Below are 21,912 nucleotides of genomic sequence, written 5' to 3'. Positions count from 1 at the left end.
AATGATTACAGATACCGAGGTTCTGTAAGTCTACCCAATATGGCAAACTTTTAATAAACTTTACTTTTCTTTGGTTGAGAGAAGACTTGAGTCGAATTCATTCAGCAGGACCTGGCGGTGTTGGTATTTTGGGGTCTCAAGCACCCCTAATCCTATACTTCATCATTTTATGATGATCTCTTCATTTTTATGGTTCCCTGATACCAGGAAACACTGCTCATCTAAAGCCCTTCTCCAGCTGGGACTGGAAGGTACATAAGCCTCTCTCTTTCCCTATTCCCTTCTTGTTCTCCAAGTACCTTGGAAGTGTTTCTTGTGTGTGTGTGTGTCTGTGTGTGTGGTGGTGGTGGTGGTGGTGGGGGGGGGGTTGTGTTTTTTTGGGCCTGACCTCTCAGGTCCCATTATGTCAAACAGCTAGAAAGCTGTCTCCTACTCAGCCTGACCTCTCAGGTTCTCAGTCCACTTTAATTATGTTGGAGACCTAGACGCAGCTTCTGAAGAATGGAGGACAAGGACATACACCTCATCTGGAAGTGTAAGCCAGATTCTTTCAATTCTCTTGGCACTAGGGAACTGGGAAAACTTCAGGTATTTTTTTGTGGGTTTTGTTTTGTTTGTTTTTTGAGGTTTACTCCCAAACCTTCCTTTATGGAGGAAGAGACTTCCAGGCCTATGCCTGTAGCTCCCAAAAGTTCACCTTTGAGCTGTCTTTTACACCACTGGAAGAAATTTAGTTTCTCTGGAGAACTTAAAAAGGAAAAGTTGGTGTTTTTTTGCAGCACGGTTTGGCCTAGGTATAGCCTAGAAGAAGATGAACTGTGGCCTGTTTTGGGGACTTTAAAAGATAATACTCTTCTTGCAGTTAGAATTACACCAGTGCAGAGAAGGAAGATGGATAGAAATTGCCTACCTTGGACTTTCTCAGAATAAGGTTCTCAGGAAAGATTGTGAGATTCTTGAAGCTAGAGCCCCTCCACCGAGGGGCAACAAGGACCAATTAAATGACACCCTTCCTATGGCTTCAGGCCCAGCCCTCAGCAACTCCTGCTCAGTTCCCAGTCACCAGTCTCCCTGAGGCAGCTCCCCCACCCTTTTCCCCTTGGTTTCCCTTCCCTTTTCCTCTAGCCCAACACCCCTCATTTCCTGCCTCCTACACCATCCCTATCTCCTACCCTGCATCTCCCAGCATGTCCCCTCCCCCCTCAGGGACCCCTGCTCAGGTCCCAGCCACTGGTCAGGTTGAAGTGCCTCCCTCTGTGGATCCTCCCCCTGAGGCAACACCCACTCAGAACTCAGGCCCTACCCCTGAGGCAGTCATAGAGGTATCTCTTCTTCTGACCCCTTTCACTCCTCCTGTGCTGGCTGACCTTCCCCCTTGCCAGCCCGATCTCCCAGTCTTGCAATCTGATTCACCAGCACCCCCCAGTCACTTCCTCACAGAAAGTGGGACATGCAATCTCCCTTCCCAAGCCCCTGTCCCCACAGCATCTTCAGGACTTTCTCCCCTAAGGGAAATGGTTATCTTGGGTGGGAGAACTAGAGTGAATACTCCATTCTGCATTTCAGATCTCAATCAAATTAAAGAAGAATGGGGGAAGTTCTCTAAAAATCCAACAAAGTTCAGTGAAGGCTTTCAGGACATATCCCTACAATTTGAGCTTTCTTGGGGTGATTTGTATATCTTCTCTACCTGTTGTTCCACTGAGGAGAAGAGGAGAATCTGGAAACAAGCCCCAAAATTTGGGGATTGTTTGGCTAGCAATGACCCCAGAAAAAAACCCCCAAGAACAGCTGCTGTTTCCACTAGTGACCCAGGATGGGATTAAGAAAACCTGTGATAGGGAGAAAAGAGACCATATGGTACTTTGCCTTTTAGAAGGCCTGCATTTCATTAGAAGAACTGCATTTCAAAAGCAAGTAAATTATCAGAAAATCAGGGAAATTACTCAGACAGATAAAGAAAACCCTGACCTTTTCCTCGATAGACTTGTAGAAGCTATTAAAAGATATACAAATTTAGATCCTGACTCTATAGAAAGGGCAGCAATCCTTAACATGCATTTCATTAATCAGTGTACCTCAGATATTAGGAGGAAACTGCAGAAATTGGCAATGGGACCCCAAACACCTCAGGCCCAATTACTGGAGACAGCCTTTGGAGTCTTTAATAACAGACCTGGTTGCAGCAGAGGAGAAAGAATGAAGGAAACGAACCAGAGACAGAACATGCTCTATTCTTAGCAGCTGCCTTGGCCAGGAAAAGCCCCTCCAGGGGACCCCTTAGGAGGAAGCCCAGTCACTTGGGCAGGGGGAAAACTGACTTCCAATGCCAGAAGGATGTCACTGGCCAAGAAGTGCCCCTCCAGGGCACCCCCCCCCCAGAGGGAGCCCCAGGAACCAACGCCTCTATAACTGTGCCCCTCTGACCAGGAGGGACATTGGAGAAAGGATGGTCACCAAGGTAAAAGTGGTACAGGCACCTCCCAGTACCCATCCTCCAGTCTTCTCAAGACTCAGAATGATGGGGAAGTCTGGGACTTGGCAGTGCTCCCACCTTCACTTTTTCCCTTGTTGAGCCCTAGGGTATAGGATTTCTGATTGATGAGGGAGCTATAACTCTGGCCCTACACATCCCTTGACCTATCAAAGAGAAAACTAAGGGATGTCAGGAGACATACCCCCTCCAATGCCTATTTGAGGATCAAGGGTGGGAGCTAGCTGTATAATGGAGAGCCAAGCTAGTAACAAAGGTTTGGGCAGAGCCACAGTGAAAGGCTTATGGCCTCAGGCAAATGCCTCATCCAGTGGGAAGATTCAATCAGAGTTCCAGGGGTTTTGCCAGAGCCTGTAAGTCAAAAATTCAAGGAGAGCTCAAGGGGGTTCCTAGAGCCTATACCTCATCACTGGCTTGTAATCTTCTCAAGTTAACTGATTTATTGTCATTGTGGTAGCTGACCTTGAAGTGTCTGAAGACAGATTGGAACTAAGGAAAATGAGTGCCACCTAGCTCTCTAAGACTTGGGTGTGTTAGCCTCAGGAAAGCAGCCATAAAATAGGAAAAGATCAAAGATTAGAGAAAGGGTGAGGATGAGGGTGGGGGCAATTTGCAAGAGAAGACAAGAGGAGATATAGAGAGAGAGGTCTGACTCTTTCTAGTAGAAAGGTCACCTCATTATCAAATTGGAGCAGAGGTGGAGAGAGTAGGGTTTCCAAGAGATATGAGATGAAGAAGGGGGAAGAGGAAACGGACCTCTTGGTAAATGGACTCAATTTTTTCACTGAAGGATGAAGTGAGATCCTCAGTAAAAAGGGTAGGGGGAAGAAATGAGGTTGGAGGTTAGAGGAAGAAAGAAAAGGTTTGGAACAGATGCTGTATTGAGTGGGAAATGGAATTTAGGGAGGAATAGTAGGATTTCCTTGCTGTGGTGAGGACCCAGTTGAGATTAGTTAGCAAAAGTATATAATAGACATATTTATCATTGTTTCATTCTCTTCAGTAGAACTTGAGTAGGTGAGAGATGGGAAGGTGGTAGGATTAAAAGGACAAGGAAGCAAGGAATTTAAGAGTAGAGTAGAGTCATATTGCTTCCCTCACAGCTTCCACAGGGATTCTTCTCCATACATAACTTATTCTCCTTTTAAATATATTTTATATATTATTTGATTTCTTCAAACTCTAGTTCGAACTGAATCATTTTAAAGACAGTTTTTCAAGATATTTAAGGTTTATAATTTTGGTCAGAGTTGAGATTCCAAGTAAAACATGTGTAGCTAATAGCTAATATGGGTTTTAGTGAACTGCTCTTAAAAACATGTAGTACATTTGGGGGTTTTCATACGTTCCTTAATAGTAACAAAATGAGCAGTGTTGAAAACACTGAATGACTAGGTACATCTGAAAAAAAAAATCACGACTAGGAACATAATCTTGTAAGTTAGTATATATGGAAAGTTTACTGTTTCATGATATTTATTCTAACTACATTTTTTTCAATACTTGAAAGCAATCTTTATCTTGAATCCAAAGCTGCCCTGAAACATTCATTCTGACTGATATAAATTAGCATTTTTACTGGAAAACTAAATGGAAGAATGTTTTCTGTTTATGACTTTGAGCCCCAAGTTTCACTGTTATCTAAAATTATTCACTCTTTCTTGAAATGTTTACAAAATAAACAACCAGAAATTTTCCTCATTTAAGAAAAATTTTTGAGTTGGTTAAAGGGTGTAAGTTTCAAAATGCAATATGATTTGCCAAAGTTCCTAATGCATTTTTTTAAAATGTCATGCAGGGTGTGGTTCTTTCAGAGAACTGAATAATTAATCTTACTTTTGTTATTTACTTGTTTCTTCCTTAAAAAAAAAAAAGGTAATACAAACTAAACCCCAATGGGAAAATCTGGGAATTATTATAAGCCCCTTCATGTCCATACCATCATAAATCAGAATTTTTAGTCTCAGGGGCTAATTATCTACTTCCTTCTTTGCCAGAAGTCTCATTTATGACCTTAACACTTGAGGTTTCAGTATTGGAAATCAATTTTTGATCAAGTACGATTCATAGCACTTAAGAAGTAACTTTGAAATGTGAATAATGTAAAGAATGCTACTTCAGGAAAGAAAAAAAAAGTTGAAAAAAGACAATTATTTATTACACCAAATCAGAATGTCATTCATCATAAACATTGGTAAGTAGCTTTTTCAACAATTCATTTGAATGTGAATCCATTTAAAAAGAAAAGACTGAAGAAAAAAATCAAGTTGTGACAACCAGTCTCTGTCAGATTGCGCTTCGCAGAAGCACTTGGGGCAAAGCCAGGAATGTCTACCCGTTTTCACCATCCTTTCATCCAATGAAAGACCCTTTTAACAGAAGAGGGCTCCATGTTAAAGTAAAAATGTGACCCCCTCAGGCAAAGGAACATTATTTTAGCAATGTTATGTGCTATTCAGGAATATCCTTAAGCAGGGGTTTGCTAGAGTCAGTTATAACCACCTTTGGAGAGTCCAATTGTTAAATTTTCAGTGTGACCATTTAAACCCCAGAAACCTTCGATCTTTACAAATCGAGGTTTAATTGACTGTTTTGTTGATGGTCTAGACTTCAAGTGTTAATAATGCAGATTAAACTCTCCCCTTCCCCTCCCCCGCCAGCCTGGTTGTTAAACTTTTACCAGTACACTCTAGTATTGAGCTGTAAATGTTGCTTGGTCTCTGAAGAAGTGGAGAAGTAAGTTGGGGGGGGGGGGGGGAATGAAGTCATCACCAGACTGAAGACCTGGTGACTGTGGGTTAATCATTAATAACAACAATAATATTTGGCATTTGCAAAATGCTTTCCATCCGTTATCTCAATCGAGCCTCACAACAACCTTAAGCCCAAAGTTTGATGGTTCTGATTTTGTCTTATTTGCTCAAAAGGCCTGCTTCTTCAGAGAGCAATTCACTGAGAAACTAGTGGCCTGAAAATGCAATTACAAATCCCCACCCAGAAATCATCTGGCGCCTCCTTAGTCACCCTCACACCCCCTCCTTTTTTTTTTTTAAAGGAACTATTGAAATGAAACGTTGGCTTAAAGTAATAAACTGCAGGATTCAAGTAAAAGTGGTGCTTGGACTTTTTCTTTTAGTAGGTGGATGTGAGGAGATAGCGATGGAAAATTGAGTCCTTAGTTGGGCAAAGCCAGGAGGTCCAAATACCTTCCTTTAATAAAATGGCATAAAAATACACCTCCCCACCTTTTTCCCCAACTAAAAGCCCCACCTTATTAACTTCCCACATACAAACACGCTGTTAGGTAGTGTGCTGCCAAGCCCATCCCCTGGTCTCATTCAGCGGGATTTTCTTTTCCACACCCTATTCGGAAGTTCGAAACTCAGAGTTTGAAGAGAGGTTTGAGTCACGGAGATGGGGAAAGGAGGAGGAGGGGAGGAAGAGGAGGAGGATCTGGTTGGGAAAGCAGCCTCCTCCTCCTCCTGCTGCCCGGAGAACAAATGGTATATTCATCAGTAGCTTCTTGCTGCCAGAGAGACTCCTCGAGGGAAATTCGGTGTAGAGTCGGACTACACTCCAACCCTCCTTTAAAAGCCCTCCCCGCGGGTCTGAAAACCGTCTGCTCTATGTACACTTAGTAGCCTTTCGGGTGTGAGTGAGAGTAAGCGTGTGCGTGCGCGCGTGTGAGTGTGGGTGAGTGCGTGTGTGAGTGTGTGTGTCCGCCTTGCGTCTCCATCAGCCATGAGAGGCACCTCCTGCATCCGCTCCTGGCTCTGGCTGCTGCTGGCTGCCTCAGCTCAGGTCTCCGGGCAGCAACCACAGGAGAGGTAAAGAGCCTGGGGCAGAGGAGGCGCGTGGGGAGCGTTGGGAGGATGGGGCTCTGAAGGGCAGCAGCGGCTGCCCCTGCTGCTGCTGCTGCTGCTACCGATGGGGCTGCCGTTGCCGCCGCCGCCGCCGCCGCTGCTGCTACCAATGCTGCTGCTGCCGCCGCCGCCGCTGCCGCTCCTGCTGCGTGCCTAGTCTCTGGGGCGCACAGCCAATGCCCCCACAGCCCCAGACCCTAGCGCGGCCGCCCGGCTCACTCTTCTAACTCTGAGCCGGGAGCCACCTTCTTAGCTTCTCCAGAGCCCCATGAGCAGGGTCAGTATCCTGCGGGACAGCTCAGCTCGCAGCCCGAAGCATCCCTTTCCACCTCTCTCTGGTCCACCACCGCTTGCTCCAAAGCCTCTCACAACTGTTGACCGGGCTAATGCTTTCTCTGCCAGCGCCCCGACCCTTGGCACTCTGGCAAACTCCCTCGTGCAGTTCTGGTTCAGAGAGCCACTGGGGTTTCTGACCACCGCGGCAATCCTCTGCAGTCTGCCCCTCTCCTCTTCCCATCCCCCTCCAGCTTCTCTGAGTCCAGAGCTCTCACTCACCCGGTAGCCCTTCTCACTCCTGGGATACCACCATGCTGGAGTTAGACACGCTTCCCTCCCCCCCCCCCCCCCCCCCCCCCCCCCCGCCCCATTTCTGCTGTTGCCAGCAGCTGGTGCTATTATCATTAAACGAAATCCCCTCACCATTCCTGCCGTCCTCTCTCTAAGCCCTCTTCCAAGGGAAAAAAAAAAAATCAACAGGGATTCCCAAATCCATGTGGCCACCTCTCTCTCCTTAATTTCCTTCTCTTCTGGGAACATTTGCCCAGTGAGTGGTTTAAGCCCAGGGAACTAACATAAGCCGGACGAGAGAAATTCTGGGCATCATGCTGGGAGGTGAATTCATTTATTCCATGACCTGAAATGGTATCTGCTCCACGTAGGGTTGAGAGGCAAGGTTTGTCAAATTTTGCCTGTAACCCACCTCCACCTCCACCACTATCCTTCTATGGAAAATCCCGCTAATAGGAAAACCTCGAAAACCGGAGAGAAGGAGACAATGCATCTGCCAGGTTCTAAGCAACACTGTCTTTAATCAGTTGCTTGCTCTCCTACTCGAAAAGCAAACTACTCTCTAGCCCCTCCTCTTTTTTGAACATAAGCGTTAGAGGTTAGGGTTTTTTTTTATATGTAGGTGGAAATTAATCGAACATTCTGAAGGACTTGATTTTCACTACTTGTTTGGGTGCTTTTCCTAGCTTTGCTGTATCGTGATTAGGACTGACTGAATCGAACTGAATGTCCAGGAGACAGTGTCTTTGAAAATATATGTGCATTGTGCGGATTTCCTTGTGTTTATTCATTTGCATTATGAACATTTTCAAGACTGGGATTAGTTATAGACAATGTTGGTGGGTTGTATTTCCAGGTGAAACTTTATTACTTTTTGTTGTTGTTTTAATCTTCCCAGACCTGTTTTCACTTGCGGTGGCATTCTATCTGGAGAATCTGGACTTATTGGCAGTGAAGGGTTCCCTGGAGTCTACCCTCCAAATAGCAAATGTACTTGGAAAATCACAGTAAGCATTTTAAATACTGTATTCTTGTTATGCTGGGCTGTTGAAAACAAGGAAGAGCTTCTTTGTTTTCCCTCCAATGCCAGGATAGGAATACAGTCTGTGCAATGAGGGAGACATACCTGGAATAGTGAAATGCTGAATTGACCTCAGCTCTTTGGAAGATTATTAATAGAAGTCCTGGTGTTCTCTCAGCTTAGGGACTAAAGTGCATTATAAAGGATATGTGATAATGCTTTGAAAATTACCTGATAAATTTTTAAAGTAGAAGTGTTGTTCAAATCCCATCTTCTCTTCCCTCAACTTTCTGATGCAGTATTAAGAAATGAGAACATTAAATTATTGAAAATTGTAAGAGCATTGCTGGTTTTTCTCCTCTACCATAACCCTTCAAATTCATTGTGTTGACTTTGCTCCAAATAGGTATGAGTGGAGAATACTAATAACTGACCTTTATTTATATAGTACATTTTATATAGATGGTCTCATTTAATCCCATTATTTTTGTTCATGGCTTCTGTTCAAATCTTGTCTCTTGTCATTTACTATCTGTGTGACCTAGGGCAAGTCATTTCACTTCCTAGAATCTGTTTCTTCATCTATAAAATAAGGGACTAGTTGCCCTTTGAGGACTCTTCCCAACCCATGACCATGAGGAAGTCATCACTTCTCTGAGCCTCAGCTTACTCATTTGTAAATGAGGTTAGACTAGATAGCCTCCAAAGTCTTTTATAGCACTATGTTCTATAAATAATCCCATGAGGAAGGTGCTATTATTATCCCCATTTTACAGATGAGGAAATAGCCTGATGGAGATTAAGGAATTTATCTAGGTTTATATGGATAGTAAGCGTCTGAGACAGGATTTGAATGCAGATGACAAGCAATTATTAAGTCCCTACTAAATGTCAGGCACTGTGCTAAGCTAAGGGAATACTAAGATAAAAAAGCAAGACACTCTCTGCTCTCAAGGAATCCAAGTCTTCCTGATGCCAACCTGAACATTTTGTCCATTGTGCTGTGTTTCCTCTGTATCTAGGACAAAGGATAGTCCCTCATCTTGACATCTAGGAGAAGAATAAAAAAAATGTAGTACCCTATTGTTGAATTCTCCAGAAAAGTCAAGCTACCAAAAAAAAGTGGAAGGAGAAACAAACCCAACCTGATGTGTTCGGATTGGTGTGTGTGTGTGTGTGTGTGTGTGTGTGTGTAAATTAGGCATCCATTGCCTGTGCCAGGGAAGCACAATGAACATAATGTTGAGCCGTGGTTAGATCCTGGAAAAACAGAGACTGAGGCAATGTAAAAATGCCTCATCTTTAACATCAGACCAAACATAGGGATTTTTAGTCATTTCCCCTTTTCCTTTCATACCCACTGTCTGTATATATATATTTTTTTTGGGGGGGGGGGAGGGAGGTCATAGGTTTCATTCTAAGAGTCATGCAATACAGCTTACTGAGTGTTTTCTTCATCCAGTATAACTTTACTCACTAAAACAGGCTGAATTCAGGATTGTCCATAAGATAGGAAGACAAATTCTAGAATTATGTTCTTCACTTCTATAGAGGCCATAGCCTGCAATGAGACTTCCCTGAGAAGGCTCCCTGGGCAAGTGCTCTCCTATAAATAAACTTGTCTCTCATCCATTGTGGAGGTTTTACTAGACCTAGATAAATATCCTTCTGTGGTCAGTTCTCCAGCCTGAGAGGCTGGAAGAGAGTCTACAAGACAGAAATACAGAATATGATGAAAAGACAATGGTTTCCTGGTATCAGTGTGCCAGAAAATGACTTGGAACTAAGCATGAATTGGAAATGCGATTCTGAGAAAAGCTTAAATGATGCAATTTTTACATGTGCCTTGAATTGTTATTAAATGTGTTAAATGTTAAGAAGTGAGTGGCAATAAGTGGATGAGAGAAATTAAATTGTGCTTTGAAGCTTCAGTGTGGTTAATAAAAGAACTCGCCTTTGGAATAATTACAGAAAATAAGATCTTGCAAGATCTAAGATTTGCAAACATTTGATCCCTATAACAACTCGAAATAAATATTACCATCTCCACTTCTCGGATGAGAAAATGGAGGCTTAAAGCTATTTCAGTGACTCGCCCACAGTCAGAGAGCTAGCAAGGGTCAGAAGCAGGATTCCAATCCAGATCCCCTCTGATTCCAAGAAAAGCTCTTTCCATGACACCATTGCTGCTTCTCTAGAGAAAGGAAGTAGAGCTCGATGTTGCATCAACATCTGAACATGAGAGATTCTGCTGGAAAAGACACTGCTTTGGAGAGGTAGCTTTAGGGTGTGGGGGTGGGCAGGATAGACACCCTGCTGTGTAAGGATGATTTATTGCTTCACATCCAGTGGGTGAGGCGGCATGGTGCCCCCCCTCCCCCAGTATGTTTCAGTCTCTGTAACTAGCTCAAAATGTTTTTAAAATATTTCCATTTGCTATTAAAAGAGTCTTTGTGACTGTGCCTACGCTGCTATATAAATTACTTAGATAGTAGATAAATGGAAGAAAAGGAAGGAAGGAAAAAGGAAGGGAGAGGAACGAAGAAAGGGTGGAAAAAGGAAGGAAGGAAGAAAAAAGAACAGAAGGAAGGTTAACTAAGCACTTACTATGTACTGAGAACTATGGATACAGATAGAGAAGTAAAGATAGTGTCTGCATTCATGGGATTTACAGTGTAAAGTGGGAGCATCCTAATGACCTAAGAGAGAGCAAGTAACTAGCCCAAGGTCACTGAGTGAGTTCTTTGGGAGAGCCAGGACATGAACCCAGCTTTTCTGACCGAATCCAACATTCTTTCCCCTCCGTCTGGCCATCACTTTAAAAGAATACACTTGTGGTTTTCCCAGTTCAGACAAGGCCAAACCCACTTAGCTAAGAACATTAGGGTGATTGCCACACAGGATTCCTCTTTCAAAGATACAGTAGTCTTGGAATGCATGAGCCATGTCGTACAAATAAGTACACAAAGTGCTTTTTAGAACTAAAGACACACACACACACACACAAAAGCTTTGAAGAGACCGTTTGATTTTAGGCAATGAAGTTTGTGCTCTTTCAAAAGGACTTCCCTTAGATTTCTTGCTACAAAAACAGCTGCTCTATTCTGAGACCGGCAAGGAGAGTTCAGTACACGCTCTTGGCTACTGTTACAGCCTTGGCAGCACTGAGTCACAGGGGTCCTCATTGACACCGGCTCACTTGGCTGCCACCAAGGACTCAGCTGGGAAGCTTTAGTTTTCTGGATAGTTCTAATTTATTTGTAACCCTTCAGTTTGATTTAAGAGATATTTATTAAGCCCCTAATACATGCAAAGCACTGTCCTTGGTACTGTGGATACAAAACCAAACCAAATAAGCAACAACAAACAGTCCCTTTCCTTAAGGAACTCACAATGCACTAGAGGGTTACAGTATGTACACAGATAAGGAAACAAAATAATTGGAGGTGAGAACACTAGGGACTGGGTGGATTAGGAAAGATTTCTTCTAGTAGGTGGGTGCCTGAGCTGAACCTTGAAGGAAGGTAAGGCACCTAAGAGGAGGAGGTAAGGAGAGAGTACACACCAGGCTTGTGAGAAAACCTGTGCAAAAATGGGAAATGAACTCCTGAGTTTAGATAGTAGCCAAGAGACCCGTTTGGCTAGGACGTAGAGGTCATGAAGTCTGGAAAGGGAGGGTAGAACAGGAGTGCTGTAAATGGAAGGAGGACAATTTTTTGTTTGATCCTGGAAGTAATAGAGAGCCAATGGAGAATTTTTAGCAGTAGAGTAACATGGTCAGACTTGTACCCTAGGAAGAGTATTTTGATGGATACATTATTGGGAAGATATCTTGATTGGAGAGGAAAAAGACTGGTCTCAGAGAGACTAATTAAGAAACTATTACAGGGGTCCAGATGAAAGGTAATGAGGAATGAAGACTAGAATGAAGGAAGTGGCTATGGAAGTGGAGATAAGGGAACAGATACAAAATATGTTGTGCAGGTAAATTCAGCAAGGACCAAGTGACTCCCTGATTGTAAATGTGGGTCCATAAAGAGGAGTGAGGTTCCATAAGTCAGAGGATAGAGTCAGATGGGTATCTAGTCCTCCCTTTCTGGATCCTCAATATATTATCCAGAGCAGCAAATGTAGGGTGGGGACAGAGGGGGGATCTTTCTCTCCATAGCTCCTCTAGATTCTGGGAAAATAGATGGAATGATAGATTCAGGTATAGCTTTGAGCCTATAGGGACATGAGCTAATTTTATTTTCCAAGCATTTATGAATGCAGCCGGGAAATGGTAGCAATAACTTGGAGACCTAGAAGATACTTGGAGGCAGTCATGCTTCCAAACACAGACTAGTGCCCGTGTTTGCTGCCATGTAAGTGATAGTCACTGTAGAGCAACTTAGCTGTATCCTGCAGGTTGGAGGCCCCTCTTTCAATTACGGTGATAATAATAACTCATTTACATAGTGCTCTAAAGTTGACAAAGTGTTTTCCTTAAACAACATACAAAATGACTACAGCAGTAAGAAAGCAACAGAACTTAATGTTCCATAATTATGACAAAACCCAACCACAAAAAGAAGAGAAGAGAAAATGTACTTCCTTCCTTTACAGAGATGGAGAACCATGGCCATTGAATACTACTTATACTGTCAGACTTGGGGTGATATGTTGGTTAGTTTTGCTGAACTCCTCTCCTACTTTTTGTTTTTTCTTTTTTAGTCTTTGCTACATAGCATGGTTCTCTGAGGATGAGGGAATAGGTTGGAAATGGCGATGGTACAAAAACAAAATATCAATAAAATTTTTAAATGGAAAAAAAAACAAAAAATGTTTTCTTCACGACAGTCATGTCAAGCCACTCATTTTTTATAAGTCTGTAAACTAAGATTCAGGGCACCTAGGTTATATAGCAGACAGAGCACTGAGCTTGGAATCAGGAAGATTCATTTTCATTAGTTCAAATCCACCTCAGACACTTAATTAGCTTTGTGCCCTGGGCAAGTTACTTAACCCTATTTTGCCTCAGTTTCCTCATCTGTAAAATGAGCTGGAGAAAGAAATGGCAAACCACTCCAGTATCTTTGTCTAGAAAACCCCAAATGAAATCATGAAGAATCTGGAGTCAGGTAGATCCCAGGTCAAGTCCTGCCTCTGACTGTGTGACCATGAACATATCAGTTTGCCTCTAAGACCCTAGACAGTTAGTTGCCTAAGGAGTTTCCACAAGGGAACCTCCCTACACTGATGCAATCAAAGGTCCAGATTAAAATAAACAAACAAAAGGACTAGAGCTTCTGAGAAGTTAAGGGATCACATTTCATTTACATAGCAGGGTTTGTTTTTTTTTAAATAAACTCCAGATTTTTTTCTGACCTGATAAAACCCTTTAGGTTTCCTTGGGATTTTGGTAGCAGGGTTACTTAATTTGTGATGCTTACAGAGAAATGAGTTATGCAGGGACAGGACTAGATCATTCTATCTCCTAGACTTGGATGGCCCTGGCTATCCTTAGATATTACAGATTTATGATGTCAAATCTTTTCCAAAAATGGATTGTCAGAAACTAAAGGGTGACCTTGAGGGTCAGGAGATATTCCACTGATTGTGCCATCATTAATTTATTATTGCAGGATCTTGGGCAAATCTTTCCAGATTTGTATGTATTGGTTTTCCTGTCTCTAAATTATTCACTTGCTGAGCTCGTTGCTAAAATGGGTAGCAAAATATTTGCTTTCTTTACATAAGAGGAACAATATGGGGTTTTTTTTTTTTCTTAAACAGAACTAAGGAACATGAGTAAAATGAGATCTAGCTGCTCCAGGCTTGTCCAAGAAACACCATTCAGAAGAGACTTGCATGATAGTTATGTCAGCTGAATTGTGTTTATAGCAACGATGCAAATTACATTGATTCAGAGGCCTGGAGGCTTCCTATTAAGATGGCAACAGGCAAATAAGAATTTTAATAAAGTAGATTACATAACCTACAACTTAATCAGGCGGGAGTCCTAGAGCAGCTGTTGATGTTACTGTCACTGGTGTGACATTGGCAATAATGACCAAGAAGAATAAAAGCTTATGGGATCGTAGATTCAGAATTGGAAGGAACCTTAGAGATTTATTAATTTATTCTATAAGCATTTATTAAGTACATATTAGACGCAAAACATCCTGTTAGGTGTTGGGGACACAAAGTCCAAATTTTTAAAAATAATCCCCAAGGATCTTAAATTCTACAAAGAGTGTATGCCATTTATACATATTGAATAGTGTAAGATAATTTGAGGAGTGAGAACATTAATGGTTTAGGACAGAAGTCCTTAATATGGTATCTATCGATTTTTGTTTAATATTAATAAATTATTAATGTTAAATTACATTGTTAAGTTGTTATTAATAATTTTGTTTAATATTTTGATACATGCATACCAGTGTAATTGTTTTTCTTTATGGTCTCTGGTACTTTATTGTATGCATTTAACATATTATTCTGAGGAGTCCATAGGCTTCCCCAGACTGCCAACGTGGTCAATGCCAAAAAGAAAAGGTTAAGAACCCCTGGCTTAGGGGTCAGGAAAGACTTGACCTTTGGAAGAAGTAGAATTCAGGGAAGATGTATACTCCAGGCATCCCAGACAGCCTAATGCATGGTGGCCAGAAATGATCTTTTCTAGCATTTCAATGTTACAGATGAGGAAAATGAAGCCCTTAGTTACTAAGAGCCTTGTAACACTGGTCCTGAGTGGTAGAAGTAGGATTTGCACTGAGATCCTCTGAATCCAAAGCCAATGTTCATTTTGCTTTTCCAACCCTTACTAACAAGTAAGGTTTAAAAATTAAGTGCATATGTTGAATGCAGTGACAATAAGAGTTATAAATGAACATTATTGAAAGTGCTCAGCAGCATTTACATAAGGGTTCATTTAGAGTTTTTAGCTTGGTTTGAGAGATTTGTAAGTGAATTATAAAAATTTTCTTAGTCTAACACATAGCATACAAGTGTTCATCCCCTGGCATTTCCCACCCCACCCCACCCACTTTCACATAAGTAGTGTGGGAGGGCAGCTGGATGGCATAGTGGGTAGACTGCCATGTCTGGAGTCAGAAAAACCTGAGTGCAAAGCCAACCTCAGATACTTAGTAGCCATATGACCCTGGGGAAGTCACTTACCCTGTTTGCCTCAGTTTCCTCACCTTTAAAATGATCTGGAGAAGGAAATGACAAACCACTGCAGTAGCTCTGCCAAGAAAGCCCCAAATGGCGTCACAGTCAGACATGAATGAAACAACTGAGCAAAGTAAGGGAGGACCAGAGTCAGAATATTTTTTTTGTCACAAAGGGAAGAGATGGCACATAGACATTTTTCCATATCTAAATGCTCTATGAAGCAAAAATAGCAAAGGAAATGGGCTGAATAATTTCAAAATAAAACAGAAATGAAGCACTAAGTATTTAGATGGCCACTAACTGGCATGCCCAGAAGATAATGGTGGTGCCCCTCAGGATGGTGGACGAGGCAGGAGGAGGGCTGAAGGTCATCGGAGCTATGGAGGATGGTGAACTGAGAGGCCTGAGTACTAGGAAGGCGATAATAACATGCTAATGTCACCTCACCAAGAACAGGAACAGCTGGGCGGAGAGCCAGGAGAGATGCCGGCTTTAATCTGGCTTCTGACATTCACTAGCTGTGTGACCCGGGGCAAATCCATTCCTCTCCTGAGTAGCCCACATCCTTATCTACAGAAAGAGGATTACAATTGTTCTAATACCTCCCCCACAGGCAAGTGAAATAATTGTGTATGTAAAGGACCGTGATAAAGGACAGATTTTAGGATTGTTACAATGTCTCACCATCAGTTTCTTCGGAACTTCAAATTTTAAAAAAAGTTTTATTTTTAATTTATGGAACAAAACAAGCATTTCTATAACACAGTACAATAAAAAAAGATGATTGCTCGTGAAACCACAAAGCTACTGTGCACAACATGCTATTCCTTCCAAATAATATACAACAAAATTATCCCATCGTCTTTCTAAAGATGCTTAATTAAGCAATTGCCAATTCAAGGCATCTCTAGTCCCCTTGACTTGTGGAAGTTGGGTGCTCTTGTGTGTTAAAGTCATAGTCCTCATTCCATCACATTGCGACCTGTGGCCTAGATCACCGCAGAAGAGAGGCTTGAGGCTCAGGAGGGTCTGGTTCGGTCCTGAGGGCTTCTCAGTGGTCATATTCATGCGCTCCTGTCTCCCCAAGGTTTCCCCAGGTGTTTCCAGGTGTCAGAAACTGACCTGTCTCCCTGAGTGCCCTTAGCTCCCATACAACCACATAGACTAACACAATGTTGAATCAGAAGCTAACCAGGGGGCGGCCAGGTAGCACAGCGAGTAAGAGCACCGGCTCCAGTGTTGAGAAGACCTGGAGATCGAATCCTGGGCTCAGACACTTAGCACCCACCCAGAAACACCTGGCCTTGTAACCTTGAGCAAGTTACTTAACCCCAATTGCTTAGGGGCAGCCAGGTGGCTCAGCTAGTAAGAGTACCAGCTCCAGTGTTGGGATGACCTGGATCAAATCCGGGCTCAGATACTCAGCACCACACCCAGAAATAACTGGCCGTGTAACCTTGAGCAAGTTACTTAACCCCAACTGCTTTAAAAAAAAAAAAAAGAAGCTAACCAGCCTGAGGAATAGAGTGTTGGACTTGGAATCAGGAGGACTTTGAATTCAAATCCTGCCTCAGACACTTGTCAGCTGTGTAATCCTGGTCAGGTCACTAGTTTCCCCATCTTTAACATGGGGATATTGTAATAACATCTATTTCACATCAGCTGAGATACCATATGTGAAGGGCTTTGCAAACCCTGAAACACTACATAAGCATTATGATGTTGTGACAACATAGGTTAGGTCTGTTTTGTTTTGTTTTTGAGGACTTGTTCACATTAACCCAGAACTGGTCTTGAACCTCTGGGTGGCTGGAGCCACACAAAGCTGCCCAGAGGCAGGAGAGACAGGACATAAACAGAGGTTTAATTTCAAAGTGAGAAACCTTTGGAATCAGAAGTCCTCCTGAGGGGGACTTGCTGGGGCAAGGTAATGCTTTATATGCATAAGTGGGCTGGACCATGACATAAATATGTTTAGCGGTTCTCCTTACAGGTTCATGTGTGGACATTGCAGCTTCCTGGGCCTGTGGAAACAGTCTCACAGACACAAACAGAACCATAGTGTGTTGGGAATGGGAGTACAATACCTGGTTCAGTTCACTTAGCTGTTGCAAGAACAAGGATTGTGAGCATGTTAAAGGTGTGACGGATGGCTCTCGGGTCCCCAGGAAATATAGGAAGCAGTGAACACTTGGTGCTAGTCAAAGCAATACTCTTTGCCAGAGGGTGAGATCATCCAGAGAGTAAAGGACTGTTGTTACACCAATCTCAGGGCACAGCCTGCTTGCTGGGCCTTAACTCTGGGAAACAGGCTGTCTCCAAATATCTTGACACCCACAAATAGTCAAAATGACCCCCCTTCCCTCTCTTCCTTCTCTGGTAGGCCTCTGCCCTTCAGTCCTCCAGACTTATAAGACCACCTTGGGTATGCCATCTTATCCCTTTGCAAGGGGAAAGAACTCAAAATTGCTAGGGAATCAGGAGACCTCACAGGCCATGTGACTCACATTACCAGCAAAGGGAGCCATCTGGGTTGTTGTTCCAAATTGTGGCTCCTTGCTGGGCAGATCCTGACTCCCTTCACATCTCTGTCTAGTGGAGGCCACTTTTCTTTTGGGTACTAAAGGATTCCCTGCAGGAAACAGAGGTGAGTCCCTAGTATATAGGCCCTCTTCTCTCTATCTTTGACCATCCCCAGAAGGAATTCTTGCAAGCTCAGGTATGTAAATTTTATCAGCCACGAGGAGTCAGTTCAATGTTCCTCCTTCACACCAATAAGGACCCAGGAAAAGGGAAATTTTCACCTCACCTATCTCTTGTCAAAGAAGCTCAAAAGTGAAAAGGAATTTATCACGCTCTTTCTAGGGGTAGTGCCTTGCTAGAACACTAAAGCTATAACTAGGGTGGGGTGACCAGAGATTTGTCCCAGAACTCTGAATTTAAAGGATGCTGACAGTTCTCGTGGTCCTCCAGGAGCATGGAAGCAACAGAGTTCAGCTTCTAGATAGGATAATCAGTGAAATAGGAAGCTAGCTTGTAGGAGGTTCGGGTTAACTCTTCCCCTCCTCCGTTGGCTCTCCTTGCCATTGGACAGCATCTCAACGGAGGGGTCCTTCACCTGAACACCATTCAAGGTGTTTGCCTCAAGTACAAAAACTTCCACTTCTGCCTTTGTCCAACATTGTCTTGTCAATTTAAATGACATTGACATCCAGTCCAGAGTAATGCTTACTGGACTGAAAATGTTCCTTTCATCTAATCATTCACCCCGTTCAGTTATTTCTGAGCTGATGGTCAAGTAAGATTCAGCCTTTGCCCAGTGCTTCATAAATGGTTATCGACTCGTCTTGAAATAAGATCAGCTCTATCTGCATGCAGCAGTGAATTCAGCCAGAAACTTGGCTCTTCAGCCATTTGATTATCCCTGAGGGCATAGTAATTGGGTCCAAGCTCACAGTAAGTATTCCTCCTTGCTTTCTATGACCACAGCAGAGGAGATAGAGGAGAGGAATGTTGGCCTTCACCGCAGATTTCCTGGCCACAACTGCACTAGAGAATTTAGAACTTTGCAAAGATTGGAATTTCAGTCTTGACTGGGGTTTGGGTTTTTTCTTATTAAAGTGCAAATATTTCCATTATAAGAACTAATTTTAGAAGCATAAATAATGCTCCACACTGCTTGTCCCAACCTCATTAATTAATACCCGATTCACAAACAAAACTGAACATAATTAGCATAGAAATTCTCTTTGATCCTGGGAATTATTTGTCAGAAAGTGAACAAGGTAACTCCAACTTTTTGTAAAAACAATTGATTCAGAGATTTGATGGCAATGAGACTGAACTGTAGACAGTCCTTAATTGACATTCATTTATGGCCTGGGCAAACTAAAAGATGAGTTAAAGGTAACCTAAAAAGAAATGGGAGGTTTTTCTACCAAGGATCCAGTCTTCTGTGTACATGGCCTTATGCCTGCTGGCTTTTACAGAGAGCCTAATGCTTTTTTTTTTTTTAATCTGTAAAGAATGGAAGGAATGAAGGAAAGAAAAGAAGCATTTATTACGCATCTTCTTTATGCCAGCCACTGTGCTAAATGCCTTACAAATATTATCGCATTTCATCCTTACAACAACCCTGTGACATAGGGGCTAGTATTATCCCCATTTTACATTTGAGGAAACTGAGGCAGACAGATGTTAAGTAATTTGCCCAGAGTCACACAGCTGGTGTCTGAGGTCAAATTTAAACTCAGGGCTTCCTGACTCCAGATCCAGTGCTCTATCTACTGTACTACCTAGTTGACTCCAAAATTTTTTTAAAAATCAAAAAAAAAAGCCATTTTTTAATTGACTCCTTTGTTGGGCTACTTGTACATTCAATGCTCTACTCAGGCAGATGTCCAGAAAATGAGTCAGTGGGCAGTCAGATTGAGATGGAACTGGTCATAAAATCTTTGATAGGTTTCTTGAAGTGAGAGTGATTTCTAGCATTGGCAGGGCAAACGGCGACGAAGTCTCCTTTCTGAGACTCACTGGCTTTGAGATCCTGGGCAAGACATTCATTTATCTGGGCTCCAAATATTGGGGTATTACATACTACTCATAGTGTTGAACTTTCAGGTTTGTGGTCAGGAGCACATATCTATCAAGAGGTAGCCTAGTTCCAGTAGGAAGGCCAAAGGATTTGGAGCCAGGGAATGTGGGTTCTCTGCCACTTTCTACCACTTACCTTTGGTCTTCTACCTAGTCCTCCTGATGAATCTCTTCCTTAAGTTACTGATTTTTAAAACCAGCAGGGAGTGGCTCACCTCACCCTGGGACTATCAAAGTTGCCTTCCTGCCTCAAATCTCTCTCTACTCAGTCCATTCAAGTAGCTGCCAAAATAATTTTCTCAAAGCACAGGTCTGACCGTGTCACCCCTCAATAAACCTGATGACTCCCTATTTCCTGCAGCACCAAAGATAAAGCCCTCTGTTTAGCATTTCAAGTTCTCCATAACCTGCCCTTTTTCCACCTTTCCATTTTTCTCCCACTTGACTCCTCTCTTCAAACTTTCTGATCTGGCTCCAGTGTCCTACCTGTTATTCTTTGTACACAGCTCTCTCTCTCTCTCTCTCTCTCTCTCTCTCTCTCTCTCTCTCTCTCGTTTACCTGGCTTCCTTTGAAATCCCACTGATGACAGAAGGCCTTTCTTTACCACTCCTCCCAACTCTAAGTCCCATCCTCTCTGTCCATATTTTTATGTATCTGGTTATTTACATGTTGCCTCCCCCATAAGAATAGAAGCTCTTTGAGGGCAGGAACAGTGTTTTCACCTTTTTTTTTTAATATCCCTAATGCTTAGCACATTACATATCACAAAGCACTTATTGCATGCTTGTTGACAGACTGACTGAAGTTCCTCTGAACATATCCATTATTTTTGTCAGTATTCCTACAGCGATACAGTGCAAAGACAACATCCATTAAGTCCAATATTAAATGGAAAAGAAAGGAGAAAGCATTGAATAGACATTAAAATTCAGTCAATCAGTACTTAAATGCCTAGGGTATTTACAGCATTGTTCTAGTCATTGTGCAGAATTTATATATGACAGATTGCCTGCCTGCATGGAACTTATAGTCTAGAAATGAAAAGAGACAAACAGAGGCAACAATGATACACAATATTAATTCAAATGAATGAATGAATGAAAGAGCTTCCCCAGCACTTTCTCCACCCCACTCCCAACCTCTTGTGGTGAGGCTTCAGGATAAAGAGCTAAGTCATGGAGAGAGAGTTCATAAATAGCCTGCAGAGGGATGAAGAGCTGTCTGGCCTGGGAGTGATCCTTAACATGTGGCTTGAGGGAAATTAATATTATCCTATGTAATGAAATGCCAAGGAAAGGCAACTTCCCAAGGTTCGGAATACCAGCATAGGTGCTCTCCATTTTATTCAGTGACCAACCAAGAACAGAGAAGATCAAAACATGACATCATTCCAAATACAGCATTTACTAAATGTGATTAAATGATCTCCAAGGACTACCCCACCCCAGGACCTTCCAATCATTCAATCAATTACAAAGTCTCTGTTCTAAATACTTCTCCACCCCTAGGCTATTTATTGTTAATTAAGTCCACCACAAAGCCCCTCTTCTCAAATGGAGATTAGTTTCCAAACATAAGTAAAGTACCTTCATTTGTCAATCACAGAGCACAATAAGGTCAAAAGTTCCCCACCCCTGGATCACAATTGAATCTACCCCAGAGTTACATCAAGTTTAAACACAGCACTTAATACCCAAATGGAGGTCTTTTCTTCATCTTGACAGGAGGCAAGTTCTCAGCAATCTTAGTTCCTGGGGAGACAAGGCTTAGCAAGGCCATAAGATACATTGCCAGTCCCTTCATGAATTTATCCTCTGTCTGTAGAACAGTCCTAGAACCCCTGAACACATTAGCAAAGCCCTCTCCCAGGATTTCTGTAAACATACAACAAGAAAATCCTTCTTCAGGGCTTCTGAACCAACAGAAAGGCTCCCAGACCCCTGCAACAACAGCACTGTCCTTCACCAGTGGACAGTATTCACTCTCTGTCTGCAGGACAGTCTCCAGACCCCTGCAACAACAGCACTGTCCTTCACCAGTGGACAGTATTCATTCTGTCTGCAGGACAGTCTCCAGACCCCTGCAACAACAGCACTATCCTTCACCAGTGGACAGTATTCACTCTGTTTCAGGACAGTCTCCAGACCCCTGCAACAACAGCACTGTCCTTCACCAGTGGACAGTATTCACTCTCTGTCTGCAGGACAGTCTC

The 21,912-nt window shown here is 42.7% G+C and overlaps 1 protein-coding gene across 1 annotated transcript in view; it reads left to right on the top strand.

The window, feature by feature from the left end:
- Positions 1–6,079: 6,079 nt before the first annotated feature.
- PCOLCE2 (procollagen C-endopeptidase enhancer 2) overlaps positions 6,080–21,912 on the top strand; it is an 89,900-nt gene continuing 74,067 nt past the window's right edge. Inside the window, exons 1-2 of the mRNA XM_069104691.1 lie at positions 6,080–6,321; positions 7,823–7,931. Coding sequence (XP_068960792.1) covers positions 6,236–6,321; positions 7,823–7,931 — 195 coding nt within the window. The 5' untranslated portion in view covers positions 6,080–6,235. The remainder of the gene's footprint in view (positions 6,322–7,822; positions 7,932–21,912) is intronic.

Source organism: Petaurus breviceps, unplaced genomic scaffold (genome assembly GCF_028583685.1).
Source record: "Petaurus breviceps papuanus isolate PSGF00001 unplaced genomic scaffold, PetGlider_PUasm1.0 688, whole genome shotgun sequence".
Classification (NCBI taxonomy): domain Eukaryota; kingdom Metazoa; phylum Chordata; class Mammalia; order Diprotodontia; family Petauridae; genus Petaurus; species Petaurus breviceps.
The sequence above is the reverse complement of the archived record's forward strand: the minus strand, read 5'-3'. Positions and strand labels throughout refer to the sequence as shown.